Consider the following 23,714-nt stretch of genomic DNA (forward strand, 5'->3'; position numbering starts at 1 on the left):
GTTTGCTCCAAAGCATGATCGGTTGTCACATTATTAAATTTTCAAGGATTCCTTTTGACAGAGAGTCAATGTATTGACTGTATAGAGTTAATGTTTCCTTATTGGCAATGATTTTTTACTTCTGTGGATATTTTTTTCATATTTTCTAGATACGGTATACCACAGACTCCATAACATAGTTTGTGTGATTGAATGGAAAAAGTATGGGATCTTTTCTCGTACAGTTTCTATGTGCAATACCAGATTCCTTCCTTATGAGCACGAATACAATTTAAGATAATTTAAACTATGTTACAATAATCAGTCATCAATTTCAAGTAGTTATTGATTTTGCATTGTGATTCTAAAAAAACCCCACAAATAGCTCCTGACTTCTTTCAAATATACTTTGACAATCTCTCATATTTGAACCGTTCATGAGTCATTCTTGTAGTTATTTCATTGATTTGATTGCTTGCTCTCACACGTTAATTATACTGATCTCCCCTCAATAGATTTCCAACAGTATTCTCTCCAAATATTTCAGATTCAACAAAGATATCTCCTATTCCTCCACTTCCATTCAAGTACCACCCCTAGACAATCAGTCAAACACAGCCACATGAAAAGTACCTATCTATTCGTAGATATAAGTTACAGAAATAAGTTGATAAAGCTGCGTTTACACCAGAGTTATAACCAAAATGTTAATAACTTAATCTTTATAGATTCTATTAGATTGAATGGAACTTGACAAACACATACGTTCATCATGTTTATGATAAATTATGTTCAATCTAATAGAATCTATAAAGATTGAGTTATTAACACCTCTTTGGTGTAAACGCAGCTTTAGAGTTGTATTTCCTTTGTAATCAAATATTTAGTCATATCACATGGGAGTAATTGACCATATTTGTAAATTTATATTAAGAAAATATTTTACTCTGTCACACGGTGCTCTATATAGGGTAGGCTAGCCTATATTAATTGTTTAACTTACTCCATCACTTGACTTTCGCAATTCCAAAGTGATCATTATACTAAATCGAATAATTATTCTCTCTTCATGAAATATAGTTTTTATGACTGAGAAAACATAAATAATGATAATGAGATGAAGTTTGTAATTTTGACCATAATTTGTATATTATGATGACAATTATCAATTATTGAGGCTTGAGAGTTGAAAAATCGTGTTCAGCGACCGAAAATACATGATAGCGTTCCTAAAATACATAATTTGAATGCATAGACTAGTAGGAGCGATGCGATTGACAGGTCACTACCCGCATTAATCATGAGGGAGGACCGCGCCGCAGCGTAACAGTGCTACTTATTCCCCTCCCACCGCCGCATCTATGATCGTAACCCCCAAACCATATATATCATTGGACTCAGGAAGAAACGGCCTATAACGTTTATTGGGAACTTTTTCCTCTAAGTCGGCTAACGACCTAAATATTCGAGAAATAACAAAAAGTACATGATAAAAAAATAGATTTTTCAACATATTTCATTTTTTTACAGGAAAACTATGCGGTTTATTGCAAAAATGTAAAGGACCACATTGAAAGCCAGTTATGTGTACATAATATTGAGAAAAAATTCAAAGCTGTACTATGAATAGTAACTGCAGAACAGGCGATTTTATGAGCGCGCGGTTTTTACAACTTACCCCCTTCCCCCCCAATCTGTCGACCACCCTGGGACGTGACGACATCGAGTTTCATATACACTGAAGACCCCCTAACAATAATCCGAAGTCAAATTCACTGCCTCTCTCATGTATGCTCAATGTAAGCCAGCGCCTGGACTAAATGTTTTCCACAAAGAATTTTGAAGTGACACATAACCTAGCTACATTTGGACTGTTGTATTAATTAGAATTGGAACCGTTTTGGGCGTAAGCCTGTGCTACTTTTCTGTAAGTTGTGTAATATTCTGAATGATTATAATATAAACTAGTAGATCTGTGAACAGTAGACCTCACGCAGTATTCTCATCCACAAGAGTACCTGATTGGAACTATTGACTTTATGGAAATACAGCAATAGACTGGCTTCTCCACACATCTGTGTAATCACTTGTCAACTGATTTATGATGAATAACTCTATAGTCTGATTTTTACTCTAATATTGGCGTATAAAGGAGGCTCCTTTTTCCTTTTATATTATCCTTGAAATGCAAAATTTTCAAAAACCGTGTATATACGTCGACGCGCAATTAAAAAAGGAACATACCTGTCAAATTTCATGAAAATCTATTACCGCGTTTCGCCGTAAATGCGCAACATAAAAACATGTAAACATTTAATCATTTAAACATTAAGAGAAATGCCAAACCGTCGACTTGAATCTTAGACCTCACTTCGCTCGGTCAATAAGTAGATATTCATATTAATCACAATATTGTGTATGCTACAGGGTGAACAAATCAGAAACGACCTCATCTATGGCTGCGATTGGTTGAATAAACCCAACTGGATGAATAAGGTCCTACTATTCATGATGGTCCAGAACAATAAATTGCCAAAACTTGGATTATTCAATGTGTTTACACTGAACCGAAATAACTTGAGAGTGGTAAGTGTGATAACATTTACAAGAAAACTATTTTGTATTGAACCTCTACTGAAATTCATTATGTGTAATCCAATTGTCGATATAAGTAGCCACCAATAAAATAGGACAAGTGTGTAGAGCATGATTGTGTAAACTGACATGTTTTCAAACGAAGAAGACATTCACGAGTAAGGCTTCGCACGAGAAACAGCTGTTTGACAGCAGCTTCTAACAGAAAAATTCTGGTGTGGCACAATCACACCAACGTTAGTAGACAGAAGGTTGATCACTCACAAGTGAAAGATTCGAAGTGGTGGGGGGAACGCCAGCGTGACGTCACGTGTAGTAAAAAAGTGATAGAGTAGCCACACTGAGCATACAGTTTTCTAATGATGTTGGTTAAATATTTCAAGTTCATTCAACTTGTATGAATAAATTTAAGTTGAAAGATTTTCAAGAATCTAAAAACGTGACACGGAAAAGTTAATAAGCTGGAAAAGCGTTAGTAGACAACGTTATACTATTATAATTTCAGATCAACCCATAAAAAATCTTGATAAACCAATGCATTGCAATAACCGATCCCAATAAATCCGAAGAATTTCATTCATATAAATGCACTGAACATATGCTGGTATCGAGCACATGTTCTACGAGAATCAAAATATCTCATCCCCGAAATTCACAAGCTGATGTATAGCCAAACTACAAAATATAAACACGACCTAGAAGATGAAGAAACCTTAAGGGTTTGAAAGGGAAGGTTAGGAGGTGGGGTTTTTGCTTTTATATGGCAAAATACTTGTATTATTCAAATGTTTTGATAATTATTGTAAAGCAGAAACAGAAATCTTGCATGTCAGAAAATGTTTGTGTTATATAATTTGACTATACGTCACCGTATTATTTTCAAGAATGCGATATACTGCCTACTCTGTACTACAGCCTACGTCACGACTGCAGTTCCCCTACTCCAATTGCATTTCAACTAAAATACTATAGATGAGTGACCAACCTTCTGTCTACTAACTTTACAATCACACAACTTTCCTTGCCGTTATGAAAAATTTATCACCTGACGCTAGTGTTCACGCGCATCTCAAGTCTACTATTGAAAGATCCAAGACAGCTGGTGACAAGACAATAATACTGGAGATACACGAAGTCTGCTATCTCTTCATAGTGAATGATTCAATAGAATCAACAGTTTGCAATTGAAATAATAGCATTTTCTCGAATGTCGAGCTTATTTTAAATTGTAGGTGAAAATGTCTTGGTGTTGCGACTGCAACAACAAATTTCACGGCAACTGTGTCGGTTTGAAAACGGGCGACCTCAAGTATATAACCGACAACAAAAAGACATGGAGGTGTGAATCCTGTACCAGAGAGAAGAGAAGGAGTATCGCTTTCGAGACTTCCATGTCTTCGGACGACATCTCGCTGAAACAAGTGGTCCAGATGATTAGCGAAGTACGAGCAGACATCCGACGAATGGAACTAGATTTGGGAAAATCCATAAATTCGTGTCATGAAGACGTGGCAGATATCCTTCATAAGTTTGAAAAACAAAAGGAGCAGCTTGCACTATGCCTTGAAAAAATTGATTCTCAGGCGTTAGAAATCAATATCCTGAAAAAACAAAATCATAACCTACAACGAGCTGTATCCGATCTTCAGCAGTATACGCGCTCCAACTGCCTCGAGCTACACAATTATCCACAGGAAAAGAACGAGGACTTGATCGGTGTAGTGAAATCTGTGAGCAAGGCGTTAGGACACGAGCTTACGGATATGCAAATTGACAATTGTCACCGCCTCCCAACGCGCGACCAAAAAAAAAACCCCGCCGATTATTATCAAACTCACAAGGAGAATTGACAAAGAGGAAATTCTACGAAGGCGCCGAGTGAAGAGAGATTTTTCGACCCGTCACTTAAATCTTCCTTCCGACATTCCCCTGTACGTGAACGAGAGCCTCGCTCCAGAAAGAAGAAAAGTGTTAGCCCTGGCGAAAGTTGCAAAAACTGAAAAAGCGTACAAATACCTATGGATACGAAATGGAAAGATTCTCATGAGGAAAAGTGATGGAAAACCGGTAATATCTCTTGAGACAGTTGATGACCTAGATAAACTGGAAACAACGAAAAGCAAACAGCGTGGTGTAAGTGATGAATCCGTCAATCTAACTGATGCAGGTAATGATGAATCAAGTGTATTAATTAATGAATAACAGTGAATTTATTTACATTAATTTATCTGATCTCATATTGTCGAACTCCTATTTTTCCATTATGAATGACTCATAATAATAGCATAATTTCATGCTTGATTCAAAACATTAGAAGTTTGCGTGAAAATTTTGAACTATTCTCCATTTTTGTGAATAAGTGTACTATAAAACCTACTTGCATAATATTAACAGAAACTGGATTTACAGTGATGAATCTAACTTGTATCAAATAAGAGGTTATAAATGTTTCACAAATTGTAATGATAACTATAGAGCAGGTGGAGTGGCTGTGTACTTGGACGAAAGTGTGGTAGCTACTGCTGATAAGATTACAATAGTTTCGGCAGACGGTTTGAAAGTTAATCTCACTATTGATAATGTTAAACTGAGCATCATTGCATTGTATAGATTTCATTCATTACCTAAGAATTTGTTCTTTGATGAGATAAAAGTTTTGCTATCAGCGTTAGGAAATGAGGAAAATGTTATCTTCACCGGTGATATAAATATCGACCTTCTTGAAGATGACATACAAACTGAAGAGTACAACTTTATTATGTCAAGCTTTGGATTCATGTCATATGTGAATGAGCCCACACGAATTTCTAACACATCAAATACATGCATAGATCACCTTTTCTTTAGATATACAGCCACTAAAAATAGTTTCAATCCAACAACTAATGTTTGCAATAACGGAATTACCGACCACTGCACTATTGAATTATATCTTAACCTATGTACAAATAGACTAAATCAGTCATTATCTCAGGCTAGGAATAACAAGAAAATTAGGAAGATTGATTATCAAGCGCTTTCCATCAGGCTACAAGAGGTTGACTGGACTAGCGTTTATAATCAATCACAGGTAGACCTTGCTTTCAATCAGTTTATCGAAATTTTTAAGGATTGTATCAATGCTGTTAGCTCTGATAAACTCATAAAGGCGCGGAAATTAAACGAACACAAACCGTGGCTGACCTCCAATTTACTAAGTCGAGTTGAAATAAAAAATAAACTGTATAAAAAAACAAAAAAACAACCACATAATATCAGATTAAATAATCACTACAAACAATACAGAGATAAATTTAAAAGCTGATATAGACGATTCCAAAAGTAAATATTTTCAGGATACATTTAACAATTTGGGAGGTAACTCTAAAGATAGCTGGAAATTGTTAAATTCATTAATCGGGGAAAATAAAAGCGACGAGAAAATAAAGCAAATTGTCAATAATAATAATGGGGAAGCGATCGAGGACGAGGTTGGAATTGCCGATGAACTCAATAAACACTTTGCTCTAGTATCATCCACAAGAAATGCTTTAGATGGGGAGGGCCCTCTGGAACCAAGGAATTCAGAATTAGTAGACAAGCTATTTCCTCAACAAGTAAAATATCCAGGTTCGATGGTCTTTTTTCCTATTACAGTCTCAGAGGTCAAAGCAACAGCCATGTCAATGAAATCAAGAAAAGCTCCTGGATTTGACAATATTAGAGCTGAGTTGTTGAAGAGTATGATAGAACACCTGGCTGACGTACTGACGTATTTATATAATCTAAGTCTGAGCTCTGGTATTTACCCTACACAACTAAAAACTGCAATAATCATACCATTATTCAAATCAGGAGATAGAAAAAACCCCAACAACTATAGACCCATTGCACTTCTGTCAGTTTTTGCCAAATTATTGGAAAGGCTGGTACGAGTTAGGCTAGTTAGTTTCTTATCAAAGAATAAATTTTTCAGTAAAAATCAATTCGGTTTTCAGAAAGGACGTAACACTGAAGATGCTATGCTCAAACTAACGTCAGAAATATACAATGGTGTGAATAATAGTAAAAAATGTGCAAGTTTATTTATTGATATAAGGAAGGCATATGACACAGTAGAACATAAAATTCTAATAAATAAAATGAATAACGCCGGCATAAGGGGAGTATGTAACAAATGGTTTGCAAGTTTCCTTGCGGACAGATCGCAGCAAGTGAGAGTAGGTGACGCATTAAGCTCCAAGAGATACTCATCCTGTGGCGTTCCGCAGGGATCAGGATTATCAGCCGAATTATTCCTGATCTATATAAATGATTTGTGCGAAGGAAACCTTATTGGATCGCTGACAGCATTTGCTGATGACACAGCTCTGAGCTACTGCGCTGAAACTAAGACTCAGCTGACCCAAATGATTACAAGCGATGTACGCCGTTTGAACCTGTGGTTTCAAATTAACTCCCTCGAGATCAACGCTAAAAAGTAAAAAATTATCGTCTTCCAACTAAAATCTAAAGCAGAAAACACACAACCTCTAGCTATTCCCTCTCATACCGATAAGTGCAAAAATCTTGACATAGACTGCAACTGTGACAGAATTGAGGAGTCTGAGTCTGTAAAATACTTAGGCGTAATAATCGATTCCAAGCTCAGCTGGGCACACCACATACAAAAATTGAGAGAAGAGTTAAGGGTGACATGTAGAAAATTATATTTCATCCGCAAACTCTGCCCTAAGCACTTGCTGAGAACGCTATATTTTGCACTTGTCGAGAGCAGGCTGCAATACGGAATAACGGTTTGGGGAGGTGCATACTTTTCTGTTTTAAAACCAATCTTAACTGGGCAAAAATACATAATTCGCACTATAGCAAACAAACCTCGCTTAACAAGTTCACTGCCGCTGTTCAGGGAATGGGGCCTTTTGCCTTTGAGATACCTGTACTTCTATAAAGTATTACTAACTTTTTACAATAGGAGTGGACACCTTGTCAATCCACGGCGGGAAACTTGTGGACTCCGTTCAGCGGGAAGTCTACTTCCCCCAAAACCAAACAAAGAATGCTTTCGTAGATTTTATTCCTATGTAGCCCCTAAAATATTCAACAACATACCAATCGTGGCAAGAAAGCAAACATGCTATCTAAAACTCAAAAAAGAAATTAAAAAATGGCTGTTAACAATGGATGAGATCGAAGACCTATTTAAAAAAAATAGTTAAATTCACAAGCTAAGATTGCACCCATAAGCCACAATACACAAACAGAATTATAATTAAATAATAAAAGCTTGAAAGGTACGGAACGAGCTATTTTCTTTTCTTTCTTTCTCACGCTTGCTTTTGTTTTTGACAATAACTGGCAGAGCCGCTTTTCATCATTCATCTCTCTCTTTTCATTTTCAACATAGATTAATGTTCATTGTCATAACCTCATTCTTCATATTCTCTTGAAAAAAAAACTTTCAGTTTTACACTACAATATTCTACTAGACATAAGGTAGCACTGTCTCCATCATTCACTTTCATTTTTTATTCAAATATTAATAACTTTTGTAAAAATTCCGACTGTAAGCTCTTTTGTTAGAATATTTACATTTCATGGTTTAAGTTAATTTATTTTTAATTGATTGCATCAAATAAATTATACAAATGGACTTTGATGGCAACTCCCAAAATAGAATTTTTCTCGGGAGTGTCTTCTCAATAGAATAATTATTTCTTGTAGTAATGTTGTGTTTGTAATGAATGCTTATTGAGAAATAAAATTATTATTATTATAAAAAAAAAAAAAAAAAATGTTACAGAACATTAATTCCAATCCAATCAATCAAATAACTTTTTAATCACAAAACATAATACAAACTCATGAAATTCATTAACACATTTAACAGTGAATACTCTCCACAAAGACTTGAGTCTGTGAGTGGAGAGTGAGTTCTTTCAAGTTGATTGACATTATGTTCTCATGTTGTACATATAATTAAAACTATTTCAATTGAATCAACTAACATTCATCAGCAAATCGAGAATATGAGTTGCACACAATGAAATTCCATACTGGTAATAAGTATATATAGACAAATATATAAATAGTAGCTTAAAGGCTATACTTAATCATTATAAATGGCAAATTCACTAAGTTCTGAATAAGAAGGCGGATTGAATCAGTTGCTCTGCAGCATCCCTGCCAATTTCTAATAACCATCTACTCAAATGTTGCTTGTAGGTGTTAATACTGTAATTTTCAGACTGTTTTAAATGATTGGGAACGTTTCTATATAATATATGACATATGTATTTACTATTATTTTTAAAGCAGTTATGTAGGAGTCGGGGATGAGCAATACCAAAGTTAATTAGATTTCTTGTATTATGATTATGAGCTAAATTATTGAAAATTAAGTGTTTGTTGTAGTATATGTAATTCATTAAAACACGTATGTAAAGCTGTCTAATATTAAAAACTTGAAACTCTTGGTAAACAAGATAAGATGGGTAGCGATTGTCTCGCCTGAGACATGTCTTGATGACTGCTCGCTGTGCCACCGCCACCGGCTCCAAGGCAAACGAGGAGGCTCCACCCCAAGCTATGACACCATACATAAGAACTGACTGGATATATGCGTAGTATGCCACCCGCAGTTGATGTAAAGGGAGGACCTCTCTTAGCTGTCTGAAGGCATATATCATTTTACGCACTCGCTGCTTCAGTGAAATAGCTTGTGGAGCCCAGCTTAATTTGTGATCAATCAGAATGCCAAGGTACCTGTACTGCTCCACTCGCTGCAATACCCCACAGTCACACGTAGTGGACTGATAGTCATCACATGAGTGGAGCCTGAGGATCTCCTGAACTGGGCAACTGTTTGATTTGAAATAAATAGGCAAATACTTAGTTTTGTCAACATTCAGAGTAAGTTTGTTCTGGTCGAGCCACTTCCTGACACCAAAGAGATCCTTGGTAGCCTTACTGAAAGCATCCTCCCAGGTAGTCCCAAATGATACAACTGCAGTGTCGTCTGCAAAGAGAAATATCTTGCTATCTAGGGGAACTTTACTGAGGTTATTGATGTAGACCAGAAAAAGCAAAGGGCCTAGTGTGCTTCCCTGAATCACACCGTAATCTACATTATACATATCACTGGAAATATTATTAATACAGGTGGTCTGTTTCCGTTCATGTAGATAGCTTTGAAACCATTGCAGTGTCACACCTCTGATCCCACAGCATTCCAATTTCTGCAATAGTTTTGGTCGGTACACAGCATCGAATGCCTTGGCAATATCAAGGAAGGTAATAAGTACATTATTACCTTCGCCCACCTTTTGCACTATTTTGCTGGTGATATCGAACAGAGCATTTGATGTATTCTTGTTTAATCTGAAGCCATACTGATTGGAAACTAACAAATTATTTGATTCTAAATAAGACTGTAATTGAATTTTAACAATTTTTTCAAGAATTTTGGAAAATACACTTAACATGGAAATGGGCCGAAAATTATTGATTGAAGATTTAGAGCCGGATTTAAAAATGGGAATGACCTTGGCAATTTTGAATGCATTTGGGAATTTGCCTGTTCGGATACTTTCATTGATAATGTGGGAGAGAGGCTCGATCACAGCATTTATGTGTTCTTTAATAAATTTAGTATGGATGCCATCCTGACCCGGAGCAGAGCCTCCCCGCATATTCTTGACTATTTTAAAAATATCAAGTCGTATCACAGGTTGCAACTCAAAAGTCACATCGGTAGAATGATCTACATCACTCACCAATAGTGGACCACGCTCCGGAATTGCACCCGCCAAGCGAGCTCCAACATTTGAAAAGAAATTATTGAATGAATTACTAATTCGCTTGATGTCCGACTCTGATGGCACCTCATCCCCATGAAACTGCGCCAAGGGGAATCCCCCAGCCACACCCGGCCTGCATGCCAACTCATTTACCACTGACCAAAACTTTTTAGGATTCCCTCCTGCACTATTAATTTTTTCCTTAAAGTAGTTTGTTTTTGCATTTCTGATTGTTGAATGTAAAATGTTCCTATAAGTGCGGTATTGCTGACGCAATTGAATATTGAAAGGTTGCCTTAATACCCTTTTGCTTAATTTGTCTCGGAATCTAATAGAATTAACAAGGCTCTGAGTTATCCAAGGTTTTATTTTCCTGTTTTTAGCTGTTACTGATTTGATCCGTGTATTGCCTTCTATCGCTGACTGGACAACGCTAATAAAAGTATCAGTTGAATAATCAACATCATCCCTTACATCAGTTACACAGCCCCAATCAGTTGACAACAAGGCAGCGCCAACGGCATTCCAATCAGTAACCCTGTAAGTTGGTGGATCTCTCCCGTGACTATGCCCAAGATCGTTGGGCGCTCCGCCAGAGCTAAGTTGAACTAATATGGGATAGTGATCGGTAATTGATGATTCTATAATAGCAGATTTTATTTGAAGTTTTTTGTCATTTTTCAGGAAGAAATGGTCTAAACAGGAGTTTCCCGCGGGACGTGTTACCCTGTTGATTAAACTTATAAATCCCAACTCATGCATCATATCAAGGTAACAGTCCTGTGGGGAATTCGGAGGAACATTCAGAATGTTAATATTGACATCACCACAGAATAATTGTAAATGATCCTTACCGTCTATGTTAAGAAAATAGCTCTGAAGCGCCAAAACAAACGAATCGAGACAAGAGTTAGGGCTACGATAGGCGGACAACAGGTGGCAAGGCACGCCGTTCAGATTAAAGGTCAGGGCTAGGCAGTTGGCGACTCCCCCCAGGCACAGCTGATCACAGGAGGTAACGGCCAACGAATCATCAATGTAGACCACAACACCGTCATTCTGATTTAATTTATTTGTTGTTCGAAAATAATTATATCCAGGGAGCTGCGTCACAACATCATCATCATCCAACCAGGTTTCGGTTAAAACAATACAACTCATTCTAAGTTTGTTAAAACTATTTAAAAATACTGTGAATTCATCAAAGTTTCTATTATAGCTACGTATATTCATATGGAGTGTATGGAATTCATATTTCATGCTTCCTATTTCAAAATATCTTTCTAATGCTTGAGTACTATTGAATGTTAAACCGTCAATTAAATTGGATTCTATAATGCATTCATCGTCGGTGAAGAACATGAGAGGCACATCATTCTTCTGTCACCCGGCTTTATGTAGATATTGTATTGTTAAAATGAATTTTAATATTCAACTCCAATTAAAATATAATGTAAAACAGTAATCGTTTCATAATAAAAAATGCAATAGAGAGTAAAGGAAAAAATAAAAAAGGCATAAAATCAACGAAAACTAAGATTTTAGTTGCTAAGCAATTAGCTAATTGGACTCTTAATTACTGAAACATTATTCTAATAATCCTACTGAAAAATATTATAGAAATTAATACAAAATAAGCATGATTCGCAAAAGATAAAATAGAAAAAAAAGTCCAGATCACAAACTGCAATCAGAATAGCCAGAAATAATACAGAATAAAGTTAACAAAATTCAAGACTTTGACTCAACATCCAATTGAAATGCGATATTGGAACCTTTATTACTAAAAAAAAGATACGAATACTATTTCCAATTAAACTAATAAATAATATAAAATGGGTACAAAGTGAGCATGTTAACCCGGAAATAAAAATTATAAATGAAAAAAAAATAAAATAAAACAAGACTCAGATTACAAACTTCAATCTGAATTAGAAAGGGTATAAAGGAAACATTTAAAAATTAGAGTAAACGAGAATTACTCAGTGATTAGACATCCATTTGTATTACAATATTTGAGCCTATAATTTTTTATCAAATCAATATATTAACAAAAACCGATAATAATAATTCAAGTAAAGAATATTTCAACTAATATTAAACCCAACTAGCATAAAACAAATAATAAAATTATTATAAGTGTAAAAAATAAAATAAAATGTAGAATAGAATAAGATCCAGATTGCAAACTGCAAACATAATTGAAAGGATAAATGGAAAGATAAATGAAACTTTGGCTTTATTGATCAGCCATTTTACTATAATATTGGACCCTCAATTAATATTGAATAGCTTGTTCGAGTTCAGTAAACAAATAATAATTATAGTATAATATCAAGCTCAGTATACTTGATTGATCTAATAATTTTTCCATCTGAGTGTAAATAGAGCTGATAAAATACTTGGCGTTATGAGCGTAACGGTACTGCCAATGGAAGATGGTATTTTGCTTTCAAGATTATCAGTATTCACGATAATCTCTAACGCTATTTTGAATCAGCTGATACTGTAATCAATATCACTGTGGCAATTCATTCATTCCTATGGTACGAAAATATTGTATTCATCATTGATCATTCTTAATACTGTAATAATTATGAAGATTCAATTAGATTGAAGCTTCATTTGTGATGTTATAAATGGAGCTAACTTTACGGAAACCACACAACATATAATACAAGTATCTTTTGATTTAAAAGCTGATTTATCGTTGCATTACTGAACCAGGAGATTATTTTCTTTTGTATTCACCTAAAATATTACCCATATAAAATAATACTATATTCTCCTTGAGTTCAATACATCGAACCAAAATTGATTTCATAAAAGATCAAACCAATGAGGAATCCCATATTTTCATTCGATTATTATTATCAGTAAACCGTATCATATTACTTAATGAATATTATTATGAAATGGAATATAACATGAATGTGAATGAATTATAAATCAAATGATCATGATTTATAATAAGAGCTGAAATAGTATGAAATTGCAAAAGGTCTTCTTGCCTTATCCTGAACTTGTTTGAAGAGTTGCCGTCGAAGGAGGGGGCTGCGTCCGCTGCTCAGCCGCCGTCTCATCAATTTTACGTATATCGTCCAAATCATATATCCTGAATGGTTTCTCAATAGTTGATCTCCTCACCAATATTTTGCTATCATTGGTCCAGACAGACACCAGCTTACGGGTTTTAACGAGATTTCTTGCTGCGTTGAAAATCTCCCTTGTGTGTGGAGCTAGGTGATCGTTCATATAAACAGGATGATCCGGAAAATTGGGATTAATTTCACTTGCTGACAGTCTTCTCTTGTGCTTTCTAGCTGTCAACCAGATGGACTTGATTGATCTCGAAACGAAATTCACCACAATGGACGGTGGAACACGGTTTTTCCCGGGTACAGCTGAACCTTGGCGAAGTCTGTGTGCAATCGATATGTCAAATCCATTATACTCTACACCCAAAACACTTGCCAGTTTTTCCATTATCGCATACACATTTTCCTGCGTTGTAACTGGTATGCCCGTTATTACAATATTGTTCTTGCGCGTTTGTTGTTGCAAATCCGCTACTTCCCTTTTTAATACCGCAATTTGACCTCTTAGATGCTCGTCTTTTTGAGTTAGCTCGAGCACTGCTGCTGAGTTACGATTCGACATTTCTTTTAGAGTATTCACGTCTTGCTTAACAATTTTAAAATCGTCGAGTGTGGCTTTAATAATGTCCCATCGTTCATTATTTTCTTTTCGAAGAGCAGCTATTGCTTGGAGAACAGTACTGTCCTCACGTGATAACTCACCCTCGCGACCAGCACATGTAGCAGCGCTGCACTTATCACACCTCCAGTTGTTACGTGTTGCGACGGATTTTGAAGAGTCCACATTTATGCACCCGGCGTGGAATAACCCATCACAATCTTTACACTTGAAATTGTCTTGCTTTAGAGCTACGTCGTTTAAACACTTTTTGCACTTATTAACCATTTTCGATGCGAAATAAGTTTAATTTATAGGTCAAACACTATGAAATACTATTGAGTTTGAACACGGACAAAATAAGCCGAGTGACAGATAAGGAACAAACTAGCTACTTATCAGGCGCTCTGATAGACGATGCTCACTCATCGAACTCCGAACTAGAACTGTTGTGAAAATTGTGAAGATTTTTATGCTTAATCTTCTCCACTTAAATTTTTTTGTTTATTGGGTGATAATTCCAATTTATTGTTTCAGATTGTCCAAGGAGCCTACTCCTACTTCAATCTTCTGAAAAATATTTCTAATTGATCTCAAACATACATAGATTTTCTTCTTCAAGAGGTCAATGGTTGCAAATAGCTCATGATAATTTATTGTGGAGATACAATAGGAAGTAATCGCTGTACAAATGGTATTTGCTCAGATTATTGCAACGAAAATACTATCAATCATTCTTGAACATTAAAATGATTTATTTCAAATAAATTGACTTCTAATCATTGTTTCCTGGGCATTTCATTTCTGAAGTAGCAGGTAACCCATGCTCCGCAAGGGTCAATTGAAAACAAGAAGAATTTAAAATAGGCCTACAACCGTCCTCGGTAGATTAAGAATCAATATGCAAAGTTTCAAGATAATCATTCCAGTAATATTCGGACCTGATGATGCGTCATTCGAGAATTTCCTATCTTAAGGTGCATTTTCGTTTGTACGTAAACTTCCGCAGTCGACGACGACAAGCTTTTTTGACATTCATATTTTTTAAATTTCAAGTGTGCTACAACAGCTGATCAAATAACTTTTCATTATTTGTGTTTATTATTCAAGAATAAAAACATTTGTAATAGTATCAACATATTGCCATTCGAAAGTATAAAAATCTGGTGTGGCGCACTCACACAACTTTCCTTGCCGTTATGAAAATTTATCACCTGACGCTAGTGTACACGCGCATCTCAAGTCTACTATTCGAAGATTTGAGCCAGCTGGTGACAGGGCAATAACGCTGGAGACACACATGAGGTCTGCTATCTCTTCATAGTGGATGATTTAATAGAATCAACAATAATTTGCAATTGAATAATCACATTTTCTCGAATTTAAAGCTTATTTTCAATTTTAGGTGAAAATGTTACTGAACATTAATTGTAGAGATTTTCATGCTCAATCTATTCCACTTGATTTTTACTTTCCTTGCCCTACTACCATAGGTAAGGAAAGTATTGCTTTCCAAAAAAAATTAAGGTACCCCAATTTCAAGTTTTCTATACGTTTCAAGGTCCACTGAGTCCAAAAACATGATTTTTGGGTATTGGTCTGTGTGTGTGTATGTGTGTGTGTGTGTGTATGTGTGTATGTCTGTGAACACGATAACTCCATTCCTAATTAACCGATTGACTTGAAATTTTAAACTTAAGGTCCTTATACCATGAGGACCCGACAATAAGAAATTCAATAAAATTCAATTCAAGATGGCGGAAAAAATGGCGGATAATTACTAAAAAACCATGTTTTTCACGCTTTTCTCGAAAATGGCTCTAACGATTTTCTTCAAATTTATGCCATGGATAGCTATTCATAAACCCTATCAACTGGCATAAGTCTCATTTCAGGGAAAATTTCAGGAGCTCTGTAATATTCTTGAGAAAAATGGCGGATAATGAATAAAAAACCACGTTTTTCACGGTTTTCTCGAAAACGGCCCCAACGATTTTCTTCAAATTTATACCATAGATAGCTATTCATAAGCCCTATCAACTGGCATGAGTTTCATCTCTGGGGAAATTCCAGGAGCTCCGTAATATTCTTGAGAAAAATGGCGAATAATGACTAAAAAGCCATGTTTTTCACGGTTTTCTCGAAAACGGCTCTAACGATTTTCTTCAAATTTATACCATGGATAGCTATTTATAAGCCCTATCAACTGACATGAGTCTCATTTCTGAGAAAATTGCAGGAGCTCCGTAATATTCTTGAGAAAAATGACAGTTACTAAAAATCCATGTTTTTCACGATTTTCTCAAAAACGGCTCTAACGATTTTTTTTCAAATCCATCCCCTGTATAGTTATTTATTAGCTCTATCAACTGACATGAGTCTTTTTCCTGGGGTACTAATGGGGTCCACCCAATCCTTGAGAAATGGACTTTGTAAACTCCTTCTCGTGCTTGAGGTAGGTGGGTAGAGCAGTTTATTCAAAAGAACACACGTCGATATTTTATTTGTAGAACAGCTGTTTTGACAACTTTTAAAAAATCCTTAAATTTCATAATTCAAACAAAGGAAAATGTACTCAATAACAATAGTATAATCATAGTTTTAATAAAATTACTAAGCCGCCAATCGGCATAATGTTATTCTCCTAAATTATTCTCGTTTGATAACGACGGTTAGGTTTATTTAGCGAACTATATTAGAAATTTTAAGGTAGGGTTATAAAAAGGGCACTTTGTTCCTTGGATGTTTTTTTTACAAGAGAAATATTTGATCAAAATAAGGGGAAAGGTTTTTAAGCGAAAATAGATGTAAAATTTTAAATAGTTCAATGAGCAAGGAAAGTTGTATGAGTGTACCACACCAGATTTTTTTTGTTTCAATTATATCTGAAGCCTGATAATTGGGAATCTATCTGCATTGATGGGGCGGAGCTCCTGAAATTTTTACAGATTATGGGACTTGTGGAAGTTGATAGAGCTTATCGATGACTATTTTAGGTATGAATTTGATCAAAATCGTTGGAGCCGTTTCCGAGAAAATCACGAAAAACCCTGTTTTTGACAACATCTTCGCCATTTTAGCAGCCATCTTGAATTGCATTTGATCGAAATTGTTCGTGTCGCATCCTTATAGTGAAAGCACCTACAGTTCCAAATTTCAAGTCATTCCGTTAATTGGGAGATGAGATATCGTGTACACAGACGCACATACACTCATACACACACACACACACACACACACACACACACACACACACACACACACACACACACACACAAATTTTTTTCGGAAAGCAATACTTTCCTTACCTATGGTAATAGGGCAAGGAAAGTAAAAAAGTATAAACTCAATCACCCCATTAAAACATGATTGAACATAATCGTTTAGGTTATTTAGACAAATTGAAATCTAACCAATCTGGGATCATCACCCTGTCGTGGTCCAAGAATAGTGTATCGAGTACACCATAGTGTATAGAGTAGGCTATACCATCCTTGATCGTGGACGCCGACGGCATTTACGCACAAACGGAAACCCAGCTTTATACGAAATCTAAAGGTGCGTACAGACTGTCGCTCTGCTCCGCAACCGAACGTCACTCCAGCAGAGCGATTGATGATCGACCGGCGAGCAACAGTGGTTCGACTGGGGAACGCCAGAAGTTCTAACATCTTCCGTAACGTTCATGATGGGTGCGTGAGTGGAGCGACTGTGGTTCGATGGAGGAACGAGGGCGGTACGAGGGCGGGACCAGGGCGGAGCGTGCTCGGCGCGGGTTGGAAGCGCGTATATGTGTACACAGCTTTATATGTGTATAAGGCAATTCTTCCTTTTATGATATTATAGATAAAAATAATACTGAGGGCGATGCCCACATAAGCTCTTAGGCTTGTGCGTGGGTAATGAGTGAGAGGGATGTTGATGAGAGATGATTACTTTTTAGGTAGTCGGGACTGACGGCTTATCGTCAGCTCCGAAAGATGATTCCACAGTCAAGAGTAGGTGATTGAAGTTCTCCGAATCTTATTTGTGACTCTTAATTCCGATTGCACAAAAGCCGAATTAATCACGGTTCAAATTTAACTGGCTTTTGTGCAACCGGGCTTTTGTCTTCACAATACAAGAAAAATCAGGTAGGACTAATCAAGACCATCAAAACAATATGGTATTATCATAGAGAAACAATAGCGTGAGTAGATATCCCATGGTATAGGGCGTTTATGTCGCAACTTTTACTGTTATCTCAAGCCGATTACTGTCGATTATTGTCGAATTTTACCGTTTTGTTGGGATGAGAGTGTATGAACGGCACAATATGAGAGACTACCAGTGTCACACAGCTTCACGGGAAAGAATTACATGGACTATCGGCTTGAGATAACAGTAAGAGTTGCGACATAAACGCCCTATACCATGGGATATCTACTTATGCTATTGTTTCTCTATGGTATTACTCATTGCGACCTTTTGTCAAGGATAATTATTACAAAAATGTTGTATAGAAACAAGTTTATCCATCATTTTATTAATAATTATTCATGGGATTTTTTTGCGTGATGATTAGTAACTCATGAATAGACAACATTTACAAGAGTATGTTGCCAGTACATTTCCATTAAATAACTAATTATTATTATTAGTGACAACCCACATCATAATTTTCGACTAAACAGCGATACTTGTCACTGGGTTGATACTCGCTATTGAGTCTGGGAACCACAAACCCTGGGTTATCGTCTGATCCATCAGAAGTGCACATAAGCAGATGTTTACAGGGATCAGTGCATTTGTGGTTGGTATGGCAATACAGGTGAGGGGCACAATCATCCGTCCTTGAGCAATAGGAACCTGTGCAGATACAAAATACATGAATGTATGAACATTTTCAAATTTGGTACAGAGGTTTGTTTAGCTAGGGTCTAAAAATTTTGAGATGAGGTGACTTTAATATTTCATCAAAGATACGCCCAAAATCAGCGTTTTTCCAACGTTTTTCTCAGTTTTTCTGCGTTTTCTCAGTACTTTGACTTTCTGATGGAATGAAGAAGCATGCTCAAATGAAAAATACAGGCGAGTGAAGCGAGCCCGCTGATCTCATTTTTGTACGATCCTGTCGGGGGTCCAGGGGGCGAAGCCCCCTGGCTAGACGGATATTGTGAGCGAAGCGAGCCTGACGGCTAGTACTATTATAATTGTGGAAGTTCTCGATGGAAGTAAAATACCAACCTATTAGACCTACCTTCTTTCTTCAAGCCGGTTTTCAGCTTGGGAGCTCCTTCGGCTGAGTAGATATCGTCCAATTCAACAGTGAAAAACCGGCAGAAACCGGTTGCAGACTGTGCCACACAGTAGCCGCCATCTTGTGACCACGACTGACAGTCCATGGGGCTTGCACACGTGTACTCACATTTGCCGTGAACACACCATTCGTCCTGTGACGCACATTCCAGGCTAAACTCGCAGTCTGGAGGGAAAAAATGAAGGGGAAAATGCAATCTAGGGAACAATGCAGAAGAAGTTCTAAACTTTAAACAGCTGGAGTCAAAAAATTGGCTTTCTGAAACGGGGCAAAGTCATAGTTTTTATAATATTTCTGTTTTCTCATTTGGAATCGTTTTTCCTTGACGAATGAAACATTCCTGAATAATTCAAAATAGCTGAAACTTTACACTATTTTCTCTTTATTTTATTATGTGTTCAATTTTCTAGTAGCAGGAAATTTAATTTAAACGTGGAATACGACAATGCCCCGTTTCGGAAATTCAAATTTGGAATGTCTAGAACTTGGCTAAATCCCGAGCTCGGAAACCGGCCCTTAGGCCCGCCACAAAGTAGACCCTCGCTAATCCACAAAAAGCAACCCACGCCGTCGGATGTTCTTACCATTCCTAGACTTTTCAAGACATCTGTGTAATACATGCAATGAATAATCAACTTGTCAGCTGATTGATTATGAATAATTCTATAGCAATGGTTTACAAAACATCCCACGGCGTGGGTTGCTTTACGTGGATTAGCGAGGGTCCACTTTGCGGCGGGTCTTAATTATTATGAGTTGGTTCTAAGGTCATTCATTGGTCACAGAAAATATCCACAGTAAAATTCATACTCAATGATATTATAAGTGGGGTTTTATATTCTCCGCTTCTATAATATAAGTGTTGAATTGTGGTCTAATTTTATTGACGAACTAGCAGGTAGCCCGTGCTCCGCAAGGGTCTAATTAGAAACTTGACAAACTGGAAGCTTGCCGTAGAGAAATCTTTAAGAATTTAAAATAGGCCTATAACCATCCTCGGTAAATAATTATGAATCAAAATGCAAAATTTCAAGTTAATCATTTCAGTAGTTCAGACGTGATGATGCATCATACCTGAATTTCCTAACCCGTACGTGTAATAGCCAATAATATTCTTCCCTTTATCATAGTATAGATTGAATTCCTATGATTAACCGAAAGAGTGCAGATCAGTAGATAAATAAATAAATGTTTATTTCAAAAAAAAACTAAAACCACCACATCAATTATTACAGAAAATATTAGATAGTTTACAATCACATACAATAGTTTGTTAGTTTCAGAAATAGTAATTAGTAGATAGTAATATAGAATAGAATAGTAAATAGTAATTCAACTTACCAGTCTGTCGTTTTGTGATGTTAGCATGCGAGGGCATGCTCACATATCCATGTAATTGCATTGAGACTGTCATGATCAACAATGATAACCTCATTCCAATCTGCAATAGATGTTCGGAATTGCAACAATTCTATTATTTTTATAATGTTTTTAATCATTCCAATGCCACAATAATTATATTTTTATTCTTCTATCGTCACAAACAATATCAGAATATTATACAACACAAACTGTTAGACAAACGCAACACAGAACATATAGAACAAAGACAACAGTTTAGAAAAATTAAAAGAAAAAGTTTAGAAACCACATAGAAAAAATGTCTCAACAGATCACTACACAAACTAAGCTTCTACCCAATGCAACTTATTTCGAGCAAAATAATACTACACCCAATATTAAAAATCTTCTTCAATATTATAATAAAGCCATCAAATATTTAGTTCATTGAGTGATAATTAAATTAATGTTCAATTATGAATAATAATTATTAATTATGTTTCCACTGTATAATAATTATTTCAAACCAGCAGGTAACCCGTGCTCCGCAAGGGTCTATCTTAAAACTTTACAAACTGAAAACTTGGAAAATTGAAAGTAGTCCTATAACCAACCTCGGTTAATTAAGAATCTTCATGCAAAATTTCAAGTTAATCAATCCAGTAGTTCAGACCAAAAAATAGGCCTATAACTATCCTCGGTTAATTAAGGATCTTTATACAAAATTTCAACTTAATTAATCCAGTAGTTCAGACCAAAAAAATAGGCCTATAACTATCTTCGGTTAATAAATTAAGGATCTTGAAGCACAATTTCAAGTTAATCAATCCAGTAGTTAAGATGTGATGATGCGTCAAACATAATTTTCTTTTCCCGTACCTGTATAAGCACTACTAGTAACAAAGCCATAGTGCATGACAGGTGGTTGATGGTAACGTCAGCACAGGTAGGGCTCCTACACCAATAAAAACACTAGCTGATATAGATCAGCTGAAATCAACAAATTTTAATTGGTGTAGGAGCCCTACCAGTGCTGACGTCATCAGAATGCACTATGGCTTCGTTTACGGAGGTAGTGGTGTAAGCCAGCCAGTTATTTCCTTTATTCTAGTTTATAGATAACCAATATATGAATAGAGCTATAGTCCATACCAAATTATTTCCGAAATGGATGGATATGCGGAGCAGAGAAAAGTAGGTAGGGATACAGCGGCGGCCATGTTGCCGTGCTAAATCAGCCAGCGTTCTGTAGTCTCTAGTGAGTGTTCAACTGCTCATGATACGCATACGTACTTTCCTCTCTGAAAGCACTAAGTTGACTGAGTATAATCGACAAATTGGTAACTACGTTTCTTCCTATATGACTCCTCATCACTGTAATTGGCTGATCTTTCTCCATTTCTCTGCTCCGCATATTCCTCCAAATCGAAAGTGAGTTTGTATAGACTGAGGACTTCTGCTACTGCAAATATTGACCGAAGAACTGAATAGCAAAAGGAAATTTGAAGAATGAAACTGTCCAAAAATTGGGCCCAAACCGGGAATCGAACCCGGTACCTCTCTGTTGCCGGAGCATCTATCTTTCATCATTTATGGTCTATTGAACTCAGTTGTATTGTATAATCTATCTATATACTCGTTTAATAAAGGAAAGATTATTGGCTTATACACGTACGGGAAAGGAAATTAATGAATGACACATCATCAAGTCTGAACTATTCAACTGATTAACTCGACATTTTGCATATAGATTCTTAATTTACCGAGGATGTTTACAGGCCTATTTTAAATTCTTCAAGATTTCAGTAGGTTAAGTTTTCAGTTTGTCAAGTTTTTAATTGAACTCTGGCGAAGCACGGATTATCTGTTAGTTTTGAAATTAATCATTTATTCCAATGCAAAATAAAACATACATAAACTGGACTTACCATTATGGTGGAACCAATCTTATCAACTTATTAGAGTTAGTAGAATGATAAGATTTAGTTGAAGTGTGAAACTTGTGTGTTACCAGAATCAAAATCAGAGTAAATAAAATCAATTATTGGAATCTATTTATTTCACAAATCTGTATTTATTGATCTTAGTTGTACAACAGAAAAAAATCAATTTCTGTTTGAACTCTTACAATATTGTAAATTGCTTCATATATTATACACCTCTATCAGTATCAATCAATATCTGAAAAGCCGTGCATTCGATTTTGATTACTCCAATTTCAATCACAGACGAGTGAAAGAACAATGAAAATGTTCAATTACTTTTTCGATTTATGTCTCAGCTTGAGTGTAATAATTTTTTCAATCATTTACTTTTTTCGTTTTTATCTTACTTTTATCTTAGGAAGATAAAAACCAACTTCGTTTGTTGAGAAGAGTGTTCTGCGAATTTCATGGAAAGTGAATCAACTCACTCCAATAAAACAGAAATTGACGTTCAGATTGTCTGAACTTTGCTCCAATCTGGCATAATCTGAAGAAAAAAGGAAAGACAGACTACACTCATCATGTACGAGCTAGATGGGAAATTGACAAATGACGCATCATCACGTCTGAACTACTGAACTGATTAACTTGCAATTTTACATTATAATATAAGTGCAGGCTTCATTGCAGATGAAATACTCATTCATCTAATAAAGAGAAGAATTATTGACTTATACGGGATAAAAAATTCAGGATAACGCATCATCACATCTGAACTACTGGACTGATTAACTTGCAATTTTTCCATATTGATTCACTATAATCATTATAGTGAGGTCTAAGATTCAAGTCGACGGTTTGGCATTTCTCTTAATGTTTAAATGTTTATATGTTGCGCATTTGCGCATGAAATTTGACAGGTATGTTCCTTTTTAAATTGCGCGTCGACGTATATACAAGGTTTTTGGAAATTTCGCATCTCAAGGATAATATAAAAGGAAAAAGGAGCCTCCTTCATACGCCAATATTTGACCGAGCGAAGTGAGGTCTAAGATTCAAGTCGACGGTTTGGCATTTCTCTTAATATTTAAATGATTAAAT

General features: G+C 35.9%; 1 protein-coding gene across 1 annotated transcript; it reads right to left on the minus strand.

Annotated features, from left to right (window-relative positions):
• Nucleotides 1-18,207: 18,207 nt before the first annotated feature.
• On the minus strand, nt 18,208-23,157 carry LOC120350088. The gene is made up of 4 exons (XM_039422248.1): nt 22,617-23,157; nt 20,689-20,788; nt 19,288-19,512; nt 18,208-18,896 (listed from the first exon to the last, which is right to left on the minus strand). The coding sequence occupies exons 1-4, from the start codon at nt 22,617-22,619 to the stop codon at nt 18,685-18,687; spliced, it is 540 nt and encodes a 179-aa protein (XP_039278182.1). The 5' UTR covers nt 22,620-23,157; the 3' UTR covers nt 18,208-18,684.
• Between the last annotated feature and the right edge of the window lie 557 nt (nt 23,158-23,714).

The sequence above is a fragment of the Nilaparvata lugens genome, chromosome 2 (assembly GCF_014356525.2).
Source record: "Nilaparvata lugens isolate BPH chromosome 2, ASM1435652v1, whole genome shotgun sequence".
NCBI classification, from domain to species: domain Eukaryota; kingdom Metazoa; phylum Arthropoda; class Insecta; order Hemiptera; family Delphacidae; genus Nilaparvata; species Nilaparvata lugens.